Source organism: Pteropus vampyrus, unplaced genomic scaffold (assembly GCF_000151845.1).
Source record: "Pteropus vampyrus isolate Shadow unplaced genomic scaffold, Pvam_2.0 Scaffold631, whole genome shotgun sequence".
Taxonomy (NCBI): Eukaryota; Metazoa; Chordata; class Mammalia; order Chiroptera; family Pteropodidae; genus Pteropus; species Pteropus vampyrus.
In genome coordinates, this window is record NW_011889412.1 from 327,002 (window position 1) to 342,377 (window position 15,376).

At 32.2% G+C, this 15,376-nt stretch overlaps 1 protein-coding gene and 1 pseudogene across 6 annotated transcripts in view; one reads left to right on the forward strand and one right to left on the reverse strand.

Annotated features, from left to right (window-relative positions):
* Positions 1–15,376, forward strand: part of PCNX1 (pecanex homolog 1) — a 139,390-nt gene that overhangs the window by 50,549 nt on the left and 73,465 nt on the right. For 3 of the 6 annotated variants that reach the window (XM_011384828.2, XM_011384829.2, XM_023525806.1), the window contains exons 7-8: positions 6,522–6,654; positions 15,058–15,242. The exons of 2 other annotated variants lie outside the window; for them this stretch is intronic. In XM_011384828.2, the coding sequence (XP_011383130.2) occupies positions 6,522–6,654; positions 15,058–15,242 (318 nt within the window). The remainder of the gene's footprint in view (positions 1–6,521; positions 6,655–15,057; positions 15,243–15,376) is intronic. One more of the 6 variants, XM_023525805.1, reaches the window with a different exon arrangement.
* On the reverse strand, positions 8,742–8,860 carry LOC111733748 (annotated as a pseudogene).

The window sequence follows — 15,376 nt, forward strand, 5'->3', positions numbered from 1 at the left end:
TGGTTCTTGAATAGAATGAGAAGAACGAAGCCCTCCGTTGCCAGCACTGTAGCTTTTTCATCCTCCACCCCCATTCTCTTTATTCAGGCTTATATCTTTAGTTTTAAAGCTTCTAGTCTCTTATTAAAAGTTAAGCTGAATATTTTGTTTGTACATTGTGAAACATAAGGAACTTGCTTTTTATCTCAAAGAATTCTAATTTCACCCAGAGTATTTTAAAAGTTCATATTGTGGTAAACATTCTCTTGTTTCTTTTGGTATAGTTTCTAACATAGGTTAATTTCTAATGAGAATGTAAAAAAAAGATCTTTAGTACCTAAGGAAGCAAATAGCCTATCCAACCTAAATATTGAGAACTAATTATTTCTGAAATGATTATAACTACTTGGTGACAGTATAGTAATTAAATTCCCTTAAGTCTTAGATGTGCATATCATTCTGTTTTTTATAAAAGGTCTGAAATGCCTTGCGTGATTTCTCACACAAATCATATCAAATATGTTCATAACATGCAAGAAACCACTGGGTTTTAAAATACAGCTTAATTTTTAAAGTTGTCATTAAAATAAGTTTTAAGAGTGAACATGCTTTGGTAGGAAAATATTGCTCTTCTAAATATTGTTGGAATGTAAATACTAAAAACTATGTACAAGAACTATAGTAAATTCTTATGTCTTTATATTTAAAATGTCATTTCCTTTTCTCAGGGAATGTGAGGTGTTCTATTTTTTTGTAAGAGTTATAGGGAAGGTGTTAATTACTTTTCAGTGCAGATCTTTGACTAATATGAGCCCTCGTTTTTTCAGATTCGAGCTTTTCTATTATTTGCATTCTTATTTCTAAAAAACAAACCATTGATTGTTAATAAGAAACAAATACTGAACTAAAAATTTCCATGCACTTTGAAGGAATAAATATAATAGTCTGTGGGCTCTTAAATTTTTTTTTTTTTTTTTTTTTTTTTTGCTAAAAGAAGGCATTGTAGAGGCTATTGTGTTTAGTTATAATCTATTTTTATTCTAAACACATTATAGCTTCATTGTGTTTAGAATAAAAATAACAGCATAACTAAACTAAGTGTATTGAGGATTTATATTCAGGTGGTTTTAGTTATATTAGGGGGTTGTTTGGGCTTTTTGAAAATTGGCGGTAGTGGGAGGGGATGTTTGGTTCTTTTTATTTAAAAATTATATTATATCTCAAATACTTGGTAAGAATTTGTTTATTTTAGCCTTATTTGTCAGTAGACTTTCTGGCAATTGAGGAGAAATTTTTCTGGGCTATCTATTCTCCCTTATTGTACTCCTGAAATGTGTCAACAAAATAGAGCATACTGCTTGACCATTTATATGCCTATAGATCAGCAGTCCCCAACCTTTTTGGCACCAGGGACTGGTGCTCCTGTGAGAATCTAATGCCTGATGATCTGAGGTGGAGCCGAGGCGGTGATGCTAGCGCTGGGGAGCGGCTGCAAATACAGATGAAGCTTCAGCTCCCTCACCTGTTGCTTACCTCCTGCTCTGCAGCCTGGTTCCTAACAGGCCACAGACCATAATGATCTGTGGCCCAGGGCTTGGGGACCACTGATCTATACTGAGTAGATGCTTAGACATAAAAAACCACATGGAAAAATGCTCATTTAGTGCAGTAAACAGGTTTGGATGCTTCAGTTACTTGGAAAAATGAGCTTCTCTTAAAAAGTGTCAAGAAAAAGAGATATTTTATTGATGCGGCAAATAAGGGTTTGTGTATAGAATTCCCAAAACCAGCCCAATGCCTGATTTTGTGTGGTAGGAACAGACATTATAGTATTATTTTTTCCTAGCAGCAGTGAAGTTCTAGATAGGAATCAGATGGTAACATTTAATACCACCTCTAATTACTAACTGGATACTCTGGCAAGCCATTAAATCTGTGCCTCAATATCCTCAATTGTAAAACAGTAACAATAACTGTGTGGGCCTGTCTCATAGTTAACTATCAGACTCTAATGAGCTCAGATGTGTAAAAGTGCTTTGTAAATTGTAGCTTTATTATGAAAACAAAGACACTGATGCCTTTTAATCATTTGTCAGGAAGTTTCCCTTTTCAAATATATATCACTTCAAATATATACTCTTCATTAATGACTTCTTATTAGGTGAATCTCCTAAAGATATATGCAGAATTGTTTTGGAGCGCGGTTTTCTGGGAGAGGATTTATATCTCTCATCTTATTCCCAAAGGATTTTAAAAAATTAGGAACGGCCTATGAAAGTAAGTAATCCTTAAACTATATCTTTTAGGAATTATTCTGTGTGAATTATGACTCCACAGGTATAATTTAATTTCTTGAAAGCATCTCATCTACTCAACTATATTTATTTGGCTGCTGGGATTGTGGAAAATTGAATAAGGATGTGCAAATTCTCTTTAGCTCAAGTCACAGCTAATTTTGTTGTTTGCTTTTGTTTGTTGGTTTACTTGTCAAAAAAGTAGAGAAAATCAGAGGAGAGAAGGAGCAGTTAGGGGGATTGTTTTATAAACTATATAAATGTCTAACTAATGTACTGTATACTTGAAACTAATAAAAAAAAGTAGAGTAGTCCTTTGTAATGTTTTCACTGATGGAAAGTATTTTAATTCAGAATGAATGCTCAGAAGTTATGCAGTAGATCTTTTATTTTTCTGAGCAGTATATAACAAAAAAGTAACTTATTACAAATGAATCCTTTCACTAAGCAATCATCTGTCTGATTGACATTGTTTCTAAATGGCATCTTATTCTATATATATATTTATGCTCAAACTTTCTAATTTTTGAGATAGAATATGGACAACCCTTCTTACTTCCCAAATTTTGCTCTTTTGTTCATCCCAGCTATCCTGAAAGTATTCTAGTGCCTTTAATGTTTTCTGTGTTTTCATTCAGGGTAAAACAAAGTGATAGTTTATTGTTTTAATACCCGCATATGAAAATAGTTAAATAATTTAATATAGAATATGTAGCATTTCCCTTAACTCATTTCGAGATAAATAAAAACTAACTCCTGAGGTGGGAGGTGTGTATTGTGGATTTTGTTTTCTTTTTGATATTTAAGATCAGATCAGATCACAGCTGTCTAAAATGTCTTAGGGTCTCTGTGCTTTGTGCATGAATTGCCTTTAGGTACCCAGTAAGTGTTTAAACTTATTGAATGATTTATTACTGTGTCAAAAATAAAGAGCTGAATTATCTGAAGTTCTCTTTTAAAATTACTGTGATCTTAATTCAGTCTTGGAGTTTTCTTAACACAAAAGAAATGATTAGAAAGTCAAGACATAAATTTTTAAAAATATGTTAAAATTACAATTGTCTATATGTACTTGAAAGTATTTTATGTCTGTCTTGTTATTCACGGTTTCGAATCACTTGAATATTTGTGATTTTCTCCTTTACCTACATATACATAAAATTTAGTTGCACCTGGAGTGCTCAATTTTTATTATTTGCATTTTATGCTCTTATTATTTTACTGGTTAATTTCATTTTTTTTGCCAGGTCAAAATATCAACTTCAAAACTAGGTTTTAAAGTTTTTTCTCTCCTGTCTCATTCTCTAATTTAAAGATATTTTTTGTTCTTGTTTTCTTTCTCTTATAAAGGATTAAAAATTTATTGCAGTTGGATTGTGGAAGTGAATTTTCAAGTGTGGTTATAATTTATGTGACAATGTGCTTATGGCAAATTTAAGCTTTAAAGACACTTTTCTTTCCTTGGCTCTAATAGAACTGGACTCCCACTGGACCCTGTTTCAAATAGAGATGTTCTATATTAAGTAGCACACTCCCAGGGGGTCATGGCTTAGTCTTATTTGTTGTGACCATAAATTATAACATAGTGTTTTCAGGCAAATGTGTGATCCTAGCTACTGTTAAAGTAATTGCTGTAGTAAATATTGAACATTGTTTTAGCATTATTTATACCCCGACTATTACAGAGGACAACGTAAGCAGTAACCGTAATTCCGTTTTAATACATTGTTCAGTGGATGCCTAAACTTACATCTTGCTGTGTTTCCAAAACTATTTTATTAAGTAGTAGTATTAATATATAGTGCTTTTCCATGTAACAAAATATAAATATGTGTTAATAGCAAAAAAAATTGTGTTTTCTGAAGAAGCTGAAGAACATTTTGATTGTAAGTGGACACTACGGTTTGTCTTTTTTGTCCCAGTGAAGTCTTAAACACCATTAAGACTTAAGTAGAAGGATGATCGTAAAGAGAACTGTTTTATATTTCCCCTTCCTGTTCTCAGTATTCAGTGATCACATACTACTTTTTTCCAAATCCTGAATAATTTTACTACATTTTATGGATTAGATTATCCCCTATAAATTATATCTGTGTAAATTTTACTCTATTATTTTGGTTGAAACAAATGTCTAAAACTAGAGAGAATGTTTGAAAGTTTCAGTGAAGTGAACTGTAAATTGAGCAATAGTTTGTTTTAACAATGGAATAGAAATCTTCAATATAAATTCTTAAAATATTGAATTGATTTTTAAAGAGTGATTTTAAATTCTGTAACCCAAATTAACCTTACTGATGCCTAAGAACTGTTAACAGGTTTAGTGGTCACTCATCTTAAGTTTTCATTTCTTCCAAGTGGCTTTTTTTTTTTTTTTTGCTTTGTTTATACTTTATCCAGTGACTGCCTTGCCAATTTATGTCCCCCTTTGTGTCAGTCTTTGTCACGGTTTTCTTTTATTGAGGTCATGATTGTCAGAAATAGGCAAAGCATACAGTGGGCTTTGTATATTGTGGTGACAAAAAAGGTATCCTTGACTTTCTAAATCAGCATTGTCCAATGTAACGTTCTATGATGATGGAAATATTTTGTGTCTGTGCTGTCTAGTGATAGTAGCCACTATCCACATGTAGCTGTTGAGCACTTGAAATGTGGTTCATTAATCCGATAAACTGGATTTTAAATTTTATTTAATTTTAATCAGTTTCAAGTTTAAATAGCCACAAATGGCTATTGGCTACCACCATTTTGGACAGCATGGTACTAGAGGACTAGGTTTAATCAGCATCATATATATATGAGGTCATATGTAATTTTTGCATAAACGAGCTTTTATATACGGTAACAGCCTTTTCACGTCTAAAGGAATTTTCACTATCTCAATAAAACTGGAGAAAAAATAAAAATAAAAATTACCTCAAAGGGTCAATTATGGTTTGGATCTGAAGCCTAATTCTTATTTAGTCGCCTAACCTTAGAATGTCACTGTAGTGTGTTAGCTGAAAAAGAAATAAGTAATATAAATAAGTGTCCTGTAATTTGTGACTTATACTTCTTTCTGGCAGAAGCTTGCCAAATGGGTGAAATAATTCTATGCTTGTCATTCCTTCAATAAAAGAAAGTATCTAAAGAACAGAGAAGCCTATGACTTCTGGAGGTAGTCTGTATATTCCTAATCATAATGGACTAATTACACAAAGAATATTTACTGACGTAGGTTGGGGAGGGGATAAAAAGGTCAATATTTGAAAGGATACTTTATTAAAATCACCATTAAAATCGAAGGAAGTGGCTATTTCTAAGCAGAATAATAATTTGAGAATTAGTAACACTTAGAACTTCAAGAAGGTTGCAAAAGAACTGAAATCTAAATATAACATTCTTAATTTCATAATCCATTTCATACTTACTAAAAAAAAAGGAGTTTTTGTGTGTTTGGAAACAATTGTAAATTCAAATAGATAAACAACATTTTGTGTATTGCTTTAGAAACTCAAATTAGTCAATTAGTATGGTTTTGTAAAATTTTATGTAGTAATTCATTTAAGCCATTGTGATATTCTTATTGTATATTGGTTTTAGTTTGTATTTTATTGTTTTGGATTAAGTTCTGAGTTTCTGTATTGGTTTTTTTTTTTTTTTTTGGCTCATATTTGCTTCATGATGTTGATGGGATCAGTGCTGGGGATATAAAGTTGAATAAAGTTTGATAGCAGCAAACTACTGTCAGTCAGTGGTTTCATTATGCTGCAAAAGTGTGGCCTAGGAAAGTGGGAGATTTACTGCCTTATTCCTCGGCATCAAAAATGAACTATTATCACTGCTGCTTTTCCTGTCCTCCTGAGAGTAAGAAACTAATGCCTATTTCTATTAGTCTGAACTGACAAGTACAGTATTTTTAAGGCTGACTTAAAGGGGAAATAAGGGCACATGGGATTAAATAAATAAGACTTTTCAAAACAATTTTAAAACAACAGAGATCTTAGGAAATTAAGGTGGAAGAGAAGATAGTGAGGCCAGATGATAGATCAAAAACATTATTTTTAAGGAAATAATTATTTTTAAATAAAGGACTCATACTTTTTGTATATTCCTTGATAATGATAGATTAGCATATGCATGAAAACCGTTTGGATCAATTAGAAAAATTCCCTTTACCTTCGAGGGCGGGAAGTCAGGGAGAGACAGGCTCAGCTGCTATTTCCATCTCTGACCTAGGCTCCTATTTGACCTAAGTCTGTCTTAATGCAGCAGCACAGGCCAGCGAGGAGACGGTGTCATTTCGCCGTGAACGCAGCACATTTAGGCGCCAGGCAGTACGGCGCCGGCACAATGCAGGGAGTAACCCTACCCCTCCTACATTGCTCATCGGATCACCCCTAAGGTATGGTATCTTAACATTCCACCAAGCTTAGCATGCATGTAACAGACGTTTTAACCTGTTCTGTCAGTCCCAAGAAAGCATTTAAATAGCTTTGTTTTTCTTTTTCTTCCGCTTTCTCCCCTATACATAAGCTCTTTAGGCTTTCTCTGCATGTGACCCTGAGCCTATTGCATTATGCATGCCTTATATTGCTCTACTTTAAACGATCAGTTTGGTTTAGCCAATTTTAAGTTGAAAAATCACTTTAGGGTGGTTTTAGAAATGTGAATAGAGGCCTTAAGTACGTTTTTTCCCTACTCTAAATAATTATTAATGCAATATCTTTGTCCAGCATCTTCGCAGTTTTTAATATGAACAAATGTGAGCTTGTTGAGGAATAACGGATAACTGACCTCAGCTTTAAGCTAGTTTGATGATTTCACTAAAATATGTATTTTTTATTTTGTATTACTTAAAAATTGCCTATTTCATAATCACCAGGACCTAGTAAATGACACAAGACTAAAATATTTAATTTATGGTAAAGTGTGGCCAATTGGATATATATACATATTTTGTATGTACTTTTGTTTTGAATTTTGCAACCTCTTTGGTTACTGAACAAAAACATTTTAATTTTTCCAGTATCCTATTTAAGAAAGCATATATTTATAATATTAGGGATAATTTTCCATTAAAATTTTAGTAATCATTTTATTCTCAATTGGTCAAATCTAATGAGTCTGTATCTTGAATTAGAAATAATAAAAATCTGTTCAAAAGATATGTGCTGTATTTTATCAATACAGATATAGACAAAAATAGTTTACATGTGCTTGCTTAAGCAGTGCACATGTATACTTTTATTAATCTGTGTGTCCAGAAGTACTATTATACGAACTATTTTCTTATATTTTAGTTTGAAGTTCAAAAGGAATAGCATTTGATAAAATAACTGTTGAATGCATGTTAGGTTGAAAGAGATAAACCCCTTTCCTTGTTAAAAATCTTGTTCTTAAGAATAGCAAAATCCTTATTAATATTCTGGGATTTTGGTTATTTTTATAGATTTTACATTACAATCAGGAACTTCATAGGTTTGTTCCTAATTAATCCCGCAGTAATATGTAATTCTGTTAAAAGTAGTATAGATTAGTTAAACCAGTGTTTAAAATATAAAAATGGGAAGGCAACAGTGAAAACTTTGCTGAGTACCTTTTTTTTGGTGAGCCCTCCTCTTCTGCTTCCTTTCCACATCTTTTCCTTTGCTCCCTGAAGTAACTTTTCTTTCTGCTAATCTTTTTTGGGGTACAGTCCCATCATGCAGAAAGAGCTCAGCATTTCATTTTACTTGTTCCATTTCGTGTTTTCTAACCTTTTCTTTTTGTCCCTTGAATAATATTTGCCATACTTTGCTTTTCTACTCTATGTTGATATTCCTTAATCTACTTTTTAACCTTCTCTTTTTAGTCTTTAAAAATCCTTTTATTCTTTGCTACAAATGAGTCTGCTAGATCCCACTCACCAAAAAAATGTAGACAAATTAGGTTTTTTTTCCTGCCTGGTGGAATATTAAAGAACTGTGTTCTAACTCCAGCCAATCACGTAGGATTTCTCCATGTTTTTGTAGGATTTTAAATACATCGCCATTCAAATGAGGATATAGTGTGAAATTTATTTGTAAAGGGCTCACATAAGAATTTTTGGAAAGTAGTCTAGTTAGTAGTCAGCATGTAGATTTTGTTGAAGTTCTGGGATATTTCCAGTACAAAGGTTATATGTATCTTAAATAGGCTGATTTCATCATGCATGAAATAAAATAAAATTGAGCTGTGAGGAATTAGAAGAAACACCAATTTAATAAAATCATCTTTTTTAATTGCAAAAATATCCAGGTAAAGTATATTGTGTTAATTCTTGGTATGAGTTACATAATAATAATTGCGTCTTAATGTAAATATAGGAAGGCGTGGTCATGCAAAACGTGAAAAACTTGTTTGTCAAAAAGAAATGGAATAGGCGTGATAATACTTTAATTATAATTACTATGTAAATACTAGTAAAATCTAACTTATTTTCTTTTCTATTTATTTATTTATTTATTTTACCACCTACAGCATCTGGTCTTCCTGGGTGGTCTCCCATCCAAGTCCTAACCAGGCCTGACCCTGCTTAGCTTCTGAGATCAGATGAGATCCGGCACATTCAGGGTGGAATGGCCATGAAATCTAACTAATTTTAAACTTTAATGAATGGTTTAAGTAATCAACAGTCTAGAAAGCAAGTTGGTAAAATTTATGTCTCCAGGAATTGGGAATGAATCATCAGTTTCCTCACAAAGAAAATTTGCATGAAATTTTTATGCTTGTTAGAATATCCTATTTCAGAATTATTTTTTAAAGTATTTTTTTCATTAGGTTAGCCTTGTAGGTTTCCTGTCCTCCTGAGAGTAAGAAACTAATGCCTATTTCTATTAGTCTGAACTGACAAGTACAGTATTTTTAAGGCTGACTTAAAGGGGAAATAAGGGCACATGGGATTAAATAAATAAGACTTTTCAAAACAATTTTAAAACAACAGAGATCTTAGGAAATTAAGGTGGAAGAGAAGATAGTGAGGCCAGATGATAGATCAAAAACATTATTTTTAAGGAAATAATTATTTTTAAATAAAGGACTCATACTTTTTGTATATTCCTTGATAATGATAGATTAGCATATGCATGAAAACCGTTTGGATCAATTAGAAAAATTCCCTTTACCTTCGAGGGCGGGAAGTCAGGGAGAGACAGGCTCAGCTGCTATTTCCATCTCTGACCTAGGCTCCTATTTGACCTAAGTCTGTCTTAATGCAGCAGCACAGGCCAGCGAGGAGACGGTGTCATTTCGCCGTGAACGCAGCACATTTAGGCGCCAGGCAGTACGGCGCCGGCACAATGCAGGGAGTAACCCTACCCCTCCTACATTGCTCATCGGATCACCCCTAAGGTATGGTATCTTAACATTCCACCAAGCTTAGCATGCATGTAACAGACGTTTTAACCTGTTCTGTCAGTCCCAAGAAAGCATTTAAATAGCTTTGTTTTTCTTTTTCTTCCGCTTTCTCCCCTATACATAAGCTCTTTAGGCTTTCTCTGCATGTGACCCTGAGCCTATTGCATTATGCATGCCTTATATTGCTCTACTTTAAACGATCAGTTTGGTTTAGCCAATTTTAAGTTGAAAAATCACTTTAGGGTGGTTTTAGAAATGTGAATAGAGGCCTTAAGTACGTTTTTTCCCTACTCTAAATAATTATTAATGCAATATCTTTGTCCAGCATCTTCGCAGTTTTTAATATGAACAAATGTGAGCTTGTTGAGGAATAACGGATAACTGACCTCAGCTTTAAGCTAGTTTGATGATTTCACTAAAATATGTATTTTTTATTTTGTATTACTTAAAAATTGCCTATTTCATAATCACCAGGACCTAGTAAATGACACAAGACTAAAATATTTAATTTATGGTAAAGTGTGGCCAATTGGATATATATACATATTTTGTATGTACTTTTGTTTTGAATTTTGCAACCTCTTTGGTTACTGAACAAAAACATTTTAATTTTTCCAGTATCCTATTTAAGAAAGCATATATTTATAATATTAGGGATAATTTTCCATTAAAATTTTAGTAATTATTTTATTCTCAATTGGTCAAATCTAATGAGTCTGTATCTTGAATTAGAAATAATAAAAATCTGTTCAAAAGATATGTGCTGTATTTTATCAATACAGATATAGACAAAAATAGTTTACATGTGCTTGCTTAAGCAGTGCACATGTATACTTTTATTAATCTGTGTGTCCAGAAGTACTATTATACGAACTATTTTCTTATATTTTAGTTTGAAGTTCAAAAGGAATAGCATTTGATAAAATAACTGTTGAATGCATGTTAGGTTGAAAGAGATAAACCCCTTTCCTTGTTAAAAATCTTGTTCTTAAGAATAGCAAAATCCTTATTAATATTCTGGGATTTTGGTTATTTTTATAGATTTTACATTACAATCAGGAACTTCATAGGTTTGTTCCTAATTAATCCCGCAGTAATATGTAATTCTGTTAAAAGTAGTATAGATTAGTTAAACCAGTGTTTAAAATATAAAAATGGGAAGGCAACAGTGAAAACTTTGCTGAGTACCTTTTTTTTGGTGAGCCCTCCTCTTCTGCTTCCTTTCCACATCTTTTCCTTTGCTCCCTGAAGTAACTTTTCTTTCTGCTAATCTTTTTTGGGGTACAGTCCCATCATGCAGAAAGAGCTCAGCATTTCATTTTACTTGTTCCATTTTGTGTTTTCTAACCTTTTCTTTTTGTCCCTTGAATAATATTTGCCATACTTTGCTTTTCTACTCTATGTTGATATTCCTTAATCTACTTTTTAACCTTCTCTTTTTAGTCTTTAAAAATCCTTTTATTCTTTGCTACAAATGAGTCTGCTAGATCCCACTCACCAAAAAAATGTAGACAAATTAGGTTTTTTTTCCTGCCTGGTGGAATATTAAAGAACTGTGTTCTAACTCCAGCCAATCACGTAGGATTTCTCCATGTTTTTGTAGGATTTTAAATACATCGCCATTCAAATGAGGATATAGTGTGAAATTTATTTGTAAAGGGCTCACATAAGAATTTTTGGAAAGTAGTCTAGTTAGTAGTCAGCATGTAGATTTTGTTGAAGTTCTGGGATATTTCCAGTACAAAGGTTATATGTATCTTAAATAGGCTGATTTCATCATGCATGAAATAAAATAAAATTGAGCTGTGAGGAATTAGGAGAAACACCAATTTAATAAAATCATCTTTTTTAATTGCAAAAATATCCAGGTAAAGTATATTGTGTTAATTCTTGGTATGAGTTACATAATAATAATTGCGTCTTAATGTAAATATAGGAAGGCGTGGTCATGCAAAACGTGAAAAACTTGTTTGTCAAAAAGAAATGGAATAGGCGTGATAATACTTTAATTATAATTACTATGTAAATACTAGTAAAATCTAACTTATTTTCTTTTCTATTTATTTATTTATTTATTTTACCACCTACAGCATGGTCTCCCATCCAAGTCCTAACCAGGCCTGACCCTGCTTAGCTTCTGAGATCAGATGAGATCCGGCACATTCAGGGTGGAATGGCCATGAAATCTAACTAATTTTAAACTTTAATGAATGGTTTAAGTAATCAACAGTCTAGAAAGCAAGTTGGTAAAATTTATGTCTCCAGGAATTGGGAATGAATCATCAGTTTCCTCACAAAGAAAATTTGCATGAAATTTTTATGCTTGTTAGAATATCCTATTTCAGAATTATTTTTTAAAGTATTTTTTTCATTAGGTTAGCCTTGTAGGTAGATTTTGTATGCCTTTACTAGTCCTTCTCAGTTACTAGAGATAAAAGCAAAGATGAAAATTTAATATTTTTATAATAAGTTCTATATTTATGAACTTAATATGATTTTTTTTAGAACTCTAGTTAATGGGCTAGAATGAAAAGAAATCAGTACATTTTGGGGAAGGGAAAAAAGCGTTACTGCATTCTTAGATTTGTTTTTTAAAATACCCTAAGATTGAAAGATCTGTAATCAAATAAGGTCATAGTAATAACTGGGAGTCCATGATTAGAAATTCTTAGAGGTCATTTTGTGGTGTTCAGGAATGGATCCACCAAATATTTGTTGTTTTGTGCTGTGTTCAAGACACTCTTCTGGGTATACTCTGGAATCTGGAGATTCATAGGAATAATGTGATCATACTGTTAGAGTTTACTCTTTTGTCGAGGCACATACAAGAATAACTAACTGCATAAGGCAGAATGTGTCAAATATTAAAGAAGTGGTAAACAGAAAGGAGGGACCAAGACCAACTATATTTTTTGTTGTTTAATTGGAAATGTTAATTAGTAAGATTGCATGTCAGTGATGCTATTGATTGCTGACAGTTATGAACTAAATTTCTACCTTTCCTTTTACTATGTTGCAAAAATAGTTATCTTTTCTCAGACATATAACTGTGCTGTAAAAAAGATTAAGTCTTGTCAGTAACTAGCTTAAGGTAGAGTACAGTCCTTTAGGAATAGTTTTCCTAACAATTTCTGCAAAAATGATAGGCTTTTTGTTGTTGAAGGATTTTGGAAACAGGAATTCAAGGGACATAAATATTTTCGTGACTAGCTTTTGCTGTTCAAAAACTTGACATTTACAACCACATAGATTTTGGCTGATTTACTTTGTTTATTCTGGAGCTTTCATACGTTGCCTAATATTTTGAAAACCTTTTTATATGTTTAGATGTGCTGAAGATTAGTGTACTCTCAAACATGTTCACATTAAAATACACCTAACTGCCATTTGGCACCTTCGTTTATGAGTTTATGTGAAAAAAAAATTGATAGAAAAATTTGTTGAGTAAATATTCTATGAAATTCTTCTGTCTTCTGAACTACTTAAACATTTTTTCCTCAGAATTTTCTTTCTTGTGAAATTTGGCCATTTCGGTAAGGTCTATGGGTAACTTTTAGATAGTTTCTGAGGAAGAATAACAAACATGTGTATGGAAGATACAAACATATTGGATTATAAGTTCTTAAAATTATCTCTTGACATGTCTATTGTACAAAAATTCTATTCAAAAGAAGTTATTAGATGAGTACTTTTATGGTTATGGCTTTTAAAATATAATGCCAGTAAGCATTGACAAGTCAGCATTTTGCAGACTTGTTTTTCTTCATATGGTGCTTACGTTCCTATGCTCTATTTAGACTGTATTCTTTCATTGGCTCTAAAAGAAGCCTAGGATCTGAATGTTCAGATAGTGGTGGTTAGTAGAACTTTCTGTGGTGGTGGAACTATTCTATTTGATCTACACTGTCCGGTATGGTAGACGCTTAACTACCAGCTTCTACCCACTTCGGTAGCTTTTAGATATGGTAGCCACTGGCTACTTTAAGTGGCTATTGATCACTTAATGGGACCAAGAAACTAAAATTTAGTTATGTTAAATTGCCACATATGGATAATGTATCAGACAGTGTAGTTCCAGAGTGTATTCTGTTGCCATAACCACAGGTTTAAGCAATATATGCAGTATTTTCTACTTAGTCTTTTATTTTACGGTTGTTTCAAATTACAGCTGACTTCACAGTCTGCAGCAGATAAGTTTTTATTTTATAGGCATCAGAGAAACCATTGCATTGAATACAAAGGATTAGAAGTTAATACTCATGAAAATAATAAATTAACTGAATGAGTCCATCCTAAATAGCATTCTTTTTTTTTTTCCTAAAAGGTCTAATTATGTTAGTAACAGAACAGAGGATTTCATTGAACATAATGTAGGGAATGACACAGTTATACTCAATGTTTTCATGAATTTCATCAGTTTAAATTTGAATATTGTACTAAGAATTTAAAAATTTATAGTGATTTAAAATAAATATATAGAAATATAAAATGAGTTAATATAACTTCAATTTTAGAAAATTAGGTAATTTTTATAAATAAGTTTATAATCACACAATACTAAGTATTTTAAAAATTTTATAAAATTTAAAAAAGACTGTAATATCCCTTGAGAAATTACTGGTTTCCAAATTATTTTTAAGATTTTCTAAAATGATGCGTTCTTGTTAATGAAACTATGATATGGATTGGAAAAGGTAATAACAAAATTGGTTAAGGGAACATAATTATTGTTAACTAACACCTTGTTAAGGCCTGTGGCCTTATTTCAGAAATATGTAGGCTTTTCATAGAAACAACACATTAAATATTAATTACACTTCTTCCAGCATCCCAGCGGTCATTTATTTCACTTGGTTGAGTCAGTATTTGTTATTCTGGTTCTTGCACTAGTTTGTGATTTTCTTTTGATTTAAAATTGTCATCCAGGTTGCATTTGATAAAGGTTCTTTAGTTTTCTGGTGCATAGAAATTTTCTTTTATTGTGAATTTGAGATGCCAAAGTATTTGAAAAAACAATTCTAGAATTAGTATTACATTTATAAATAAAAGTACATATTTAACTGAAAAATAGGATCTATCTTTTGGGGACCATCTGCAACCCACATATATCTTATGTACTTTTGATTCTTCTTTGCTGTGCCTTCTTTTTCCTTATACTAGAACTTTTTTGACTTGAAGTGGAAAAAAGACACATTGATAAATTTCATATACATTAAGTATTTACTGTATTCATCACTATGAATCAGATTTCTAAAGAGCAGAAGATTTAAGCCAGCAGTATAATCTCTATATTTTACAAAGTTTGTTGGCTCTTTCTTAGGTTACATTGAAAAGGTTTTTTTAAATCAGTTTTTTCTATATTGACTTCATTCTAGCTATTGTTTTCTCTTTTCTTCCCTGTAATGTCTTCCCAATCCATGTTTTTTCCTAGCCTTCAAGATGGGCAGCAAGGCCAGCAGTCCACAGCCCAGGTCAAAGTCCAGTCCCGTCCCCCTTCCCAGGCTGCAGTGCTCAGTGCTAGTGCCTCCTTGCTGGTGAGAAATGGGAGTGTCCACTTAGAAGCATCACATGACAATGCATCTGCTGTAGGCGGCAGCAGTTTGCAAGATGAACTTGGTATGCAGGCCTTATGTAATCTTGATGATATGAAACTTGAATGCAGCAGATAATGAGTAACAATGATTTCAGTTCTTTCTTGAGATAGCTTCTTTTTGGAACTATGTGTAAGGACACTTTATAGGATTTGTTCT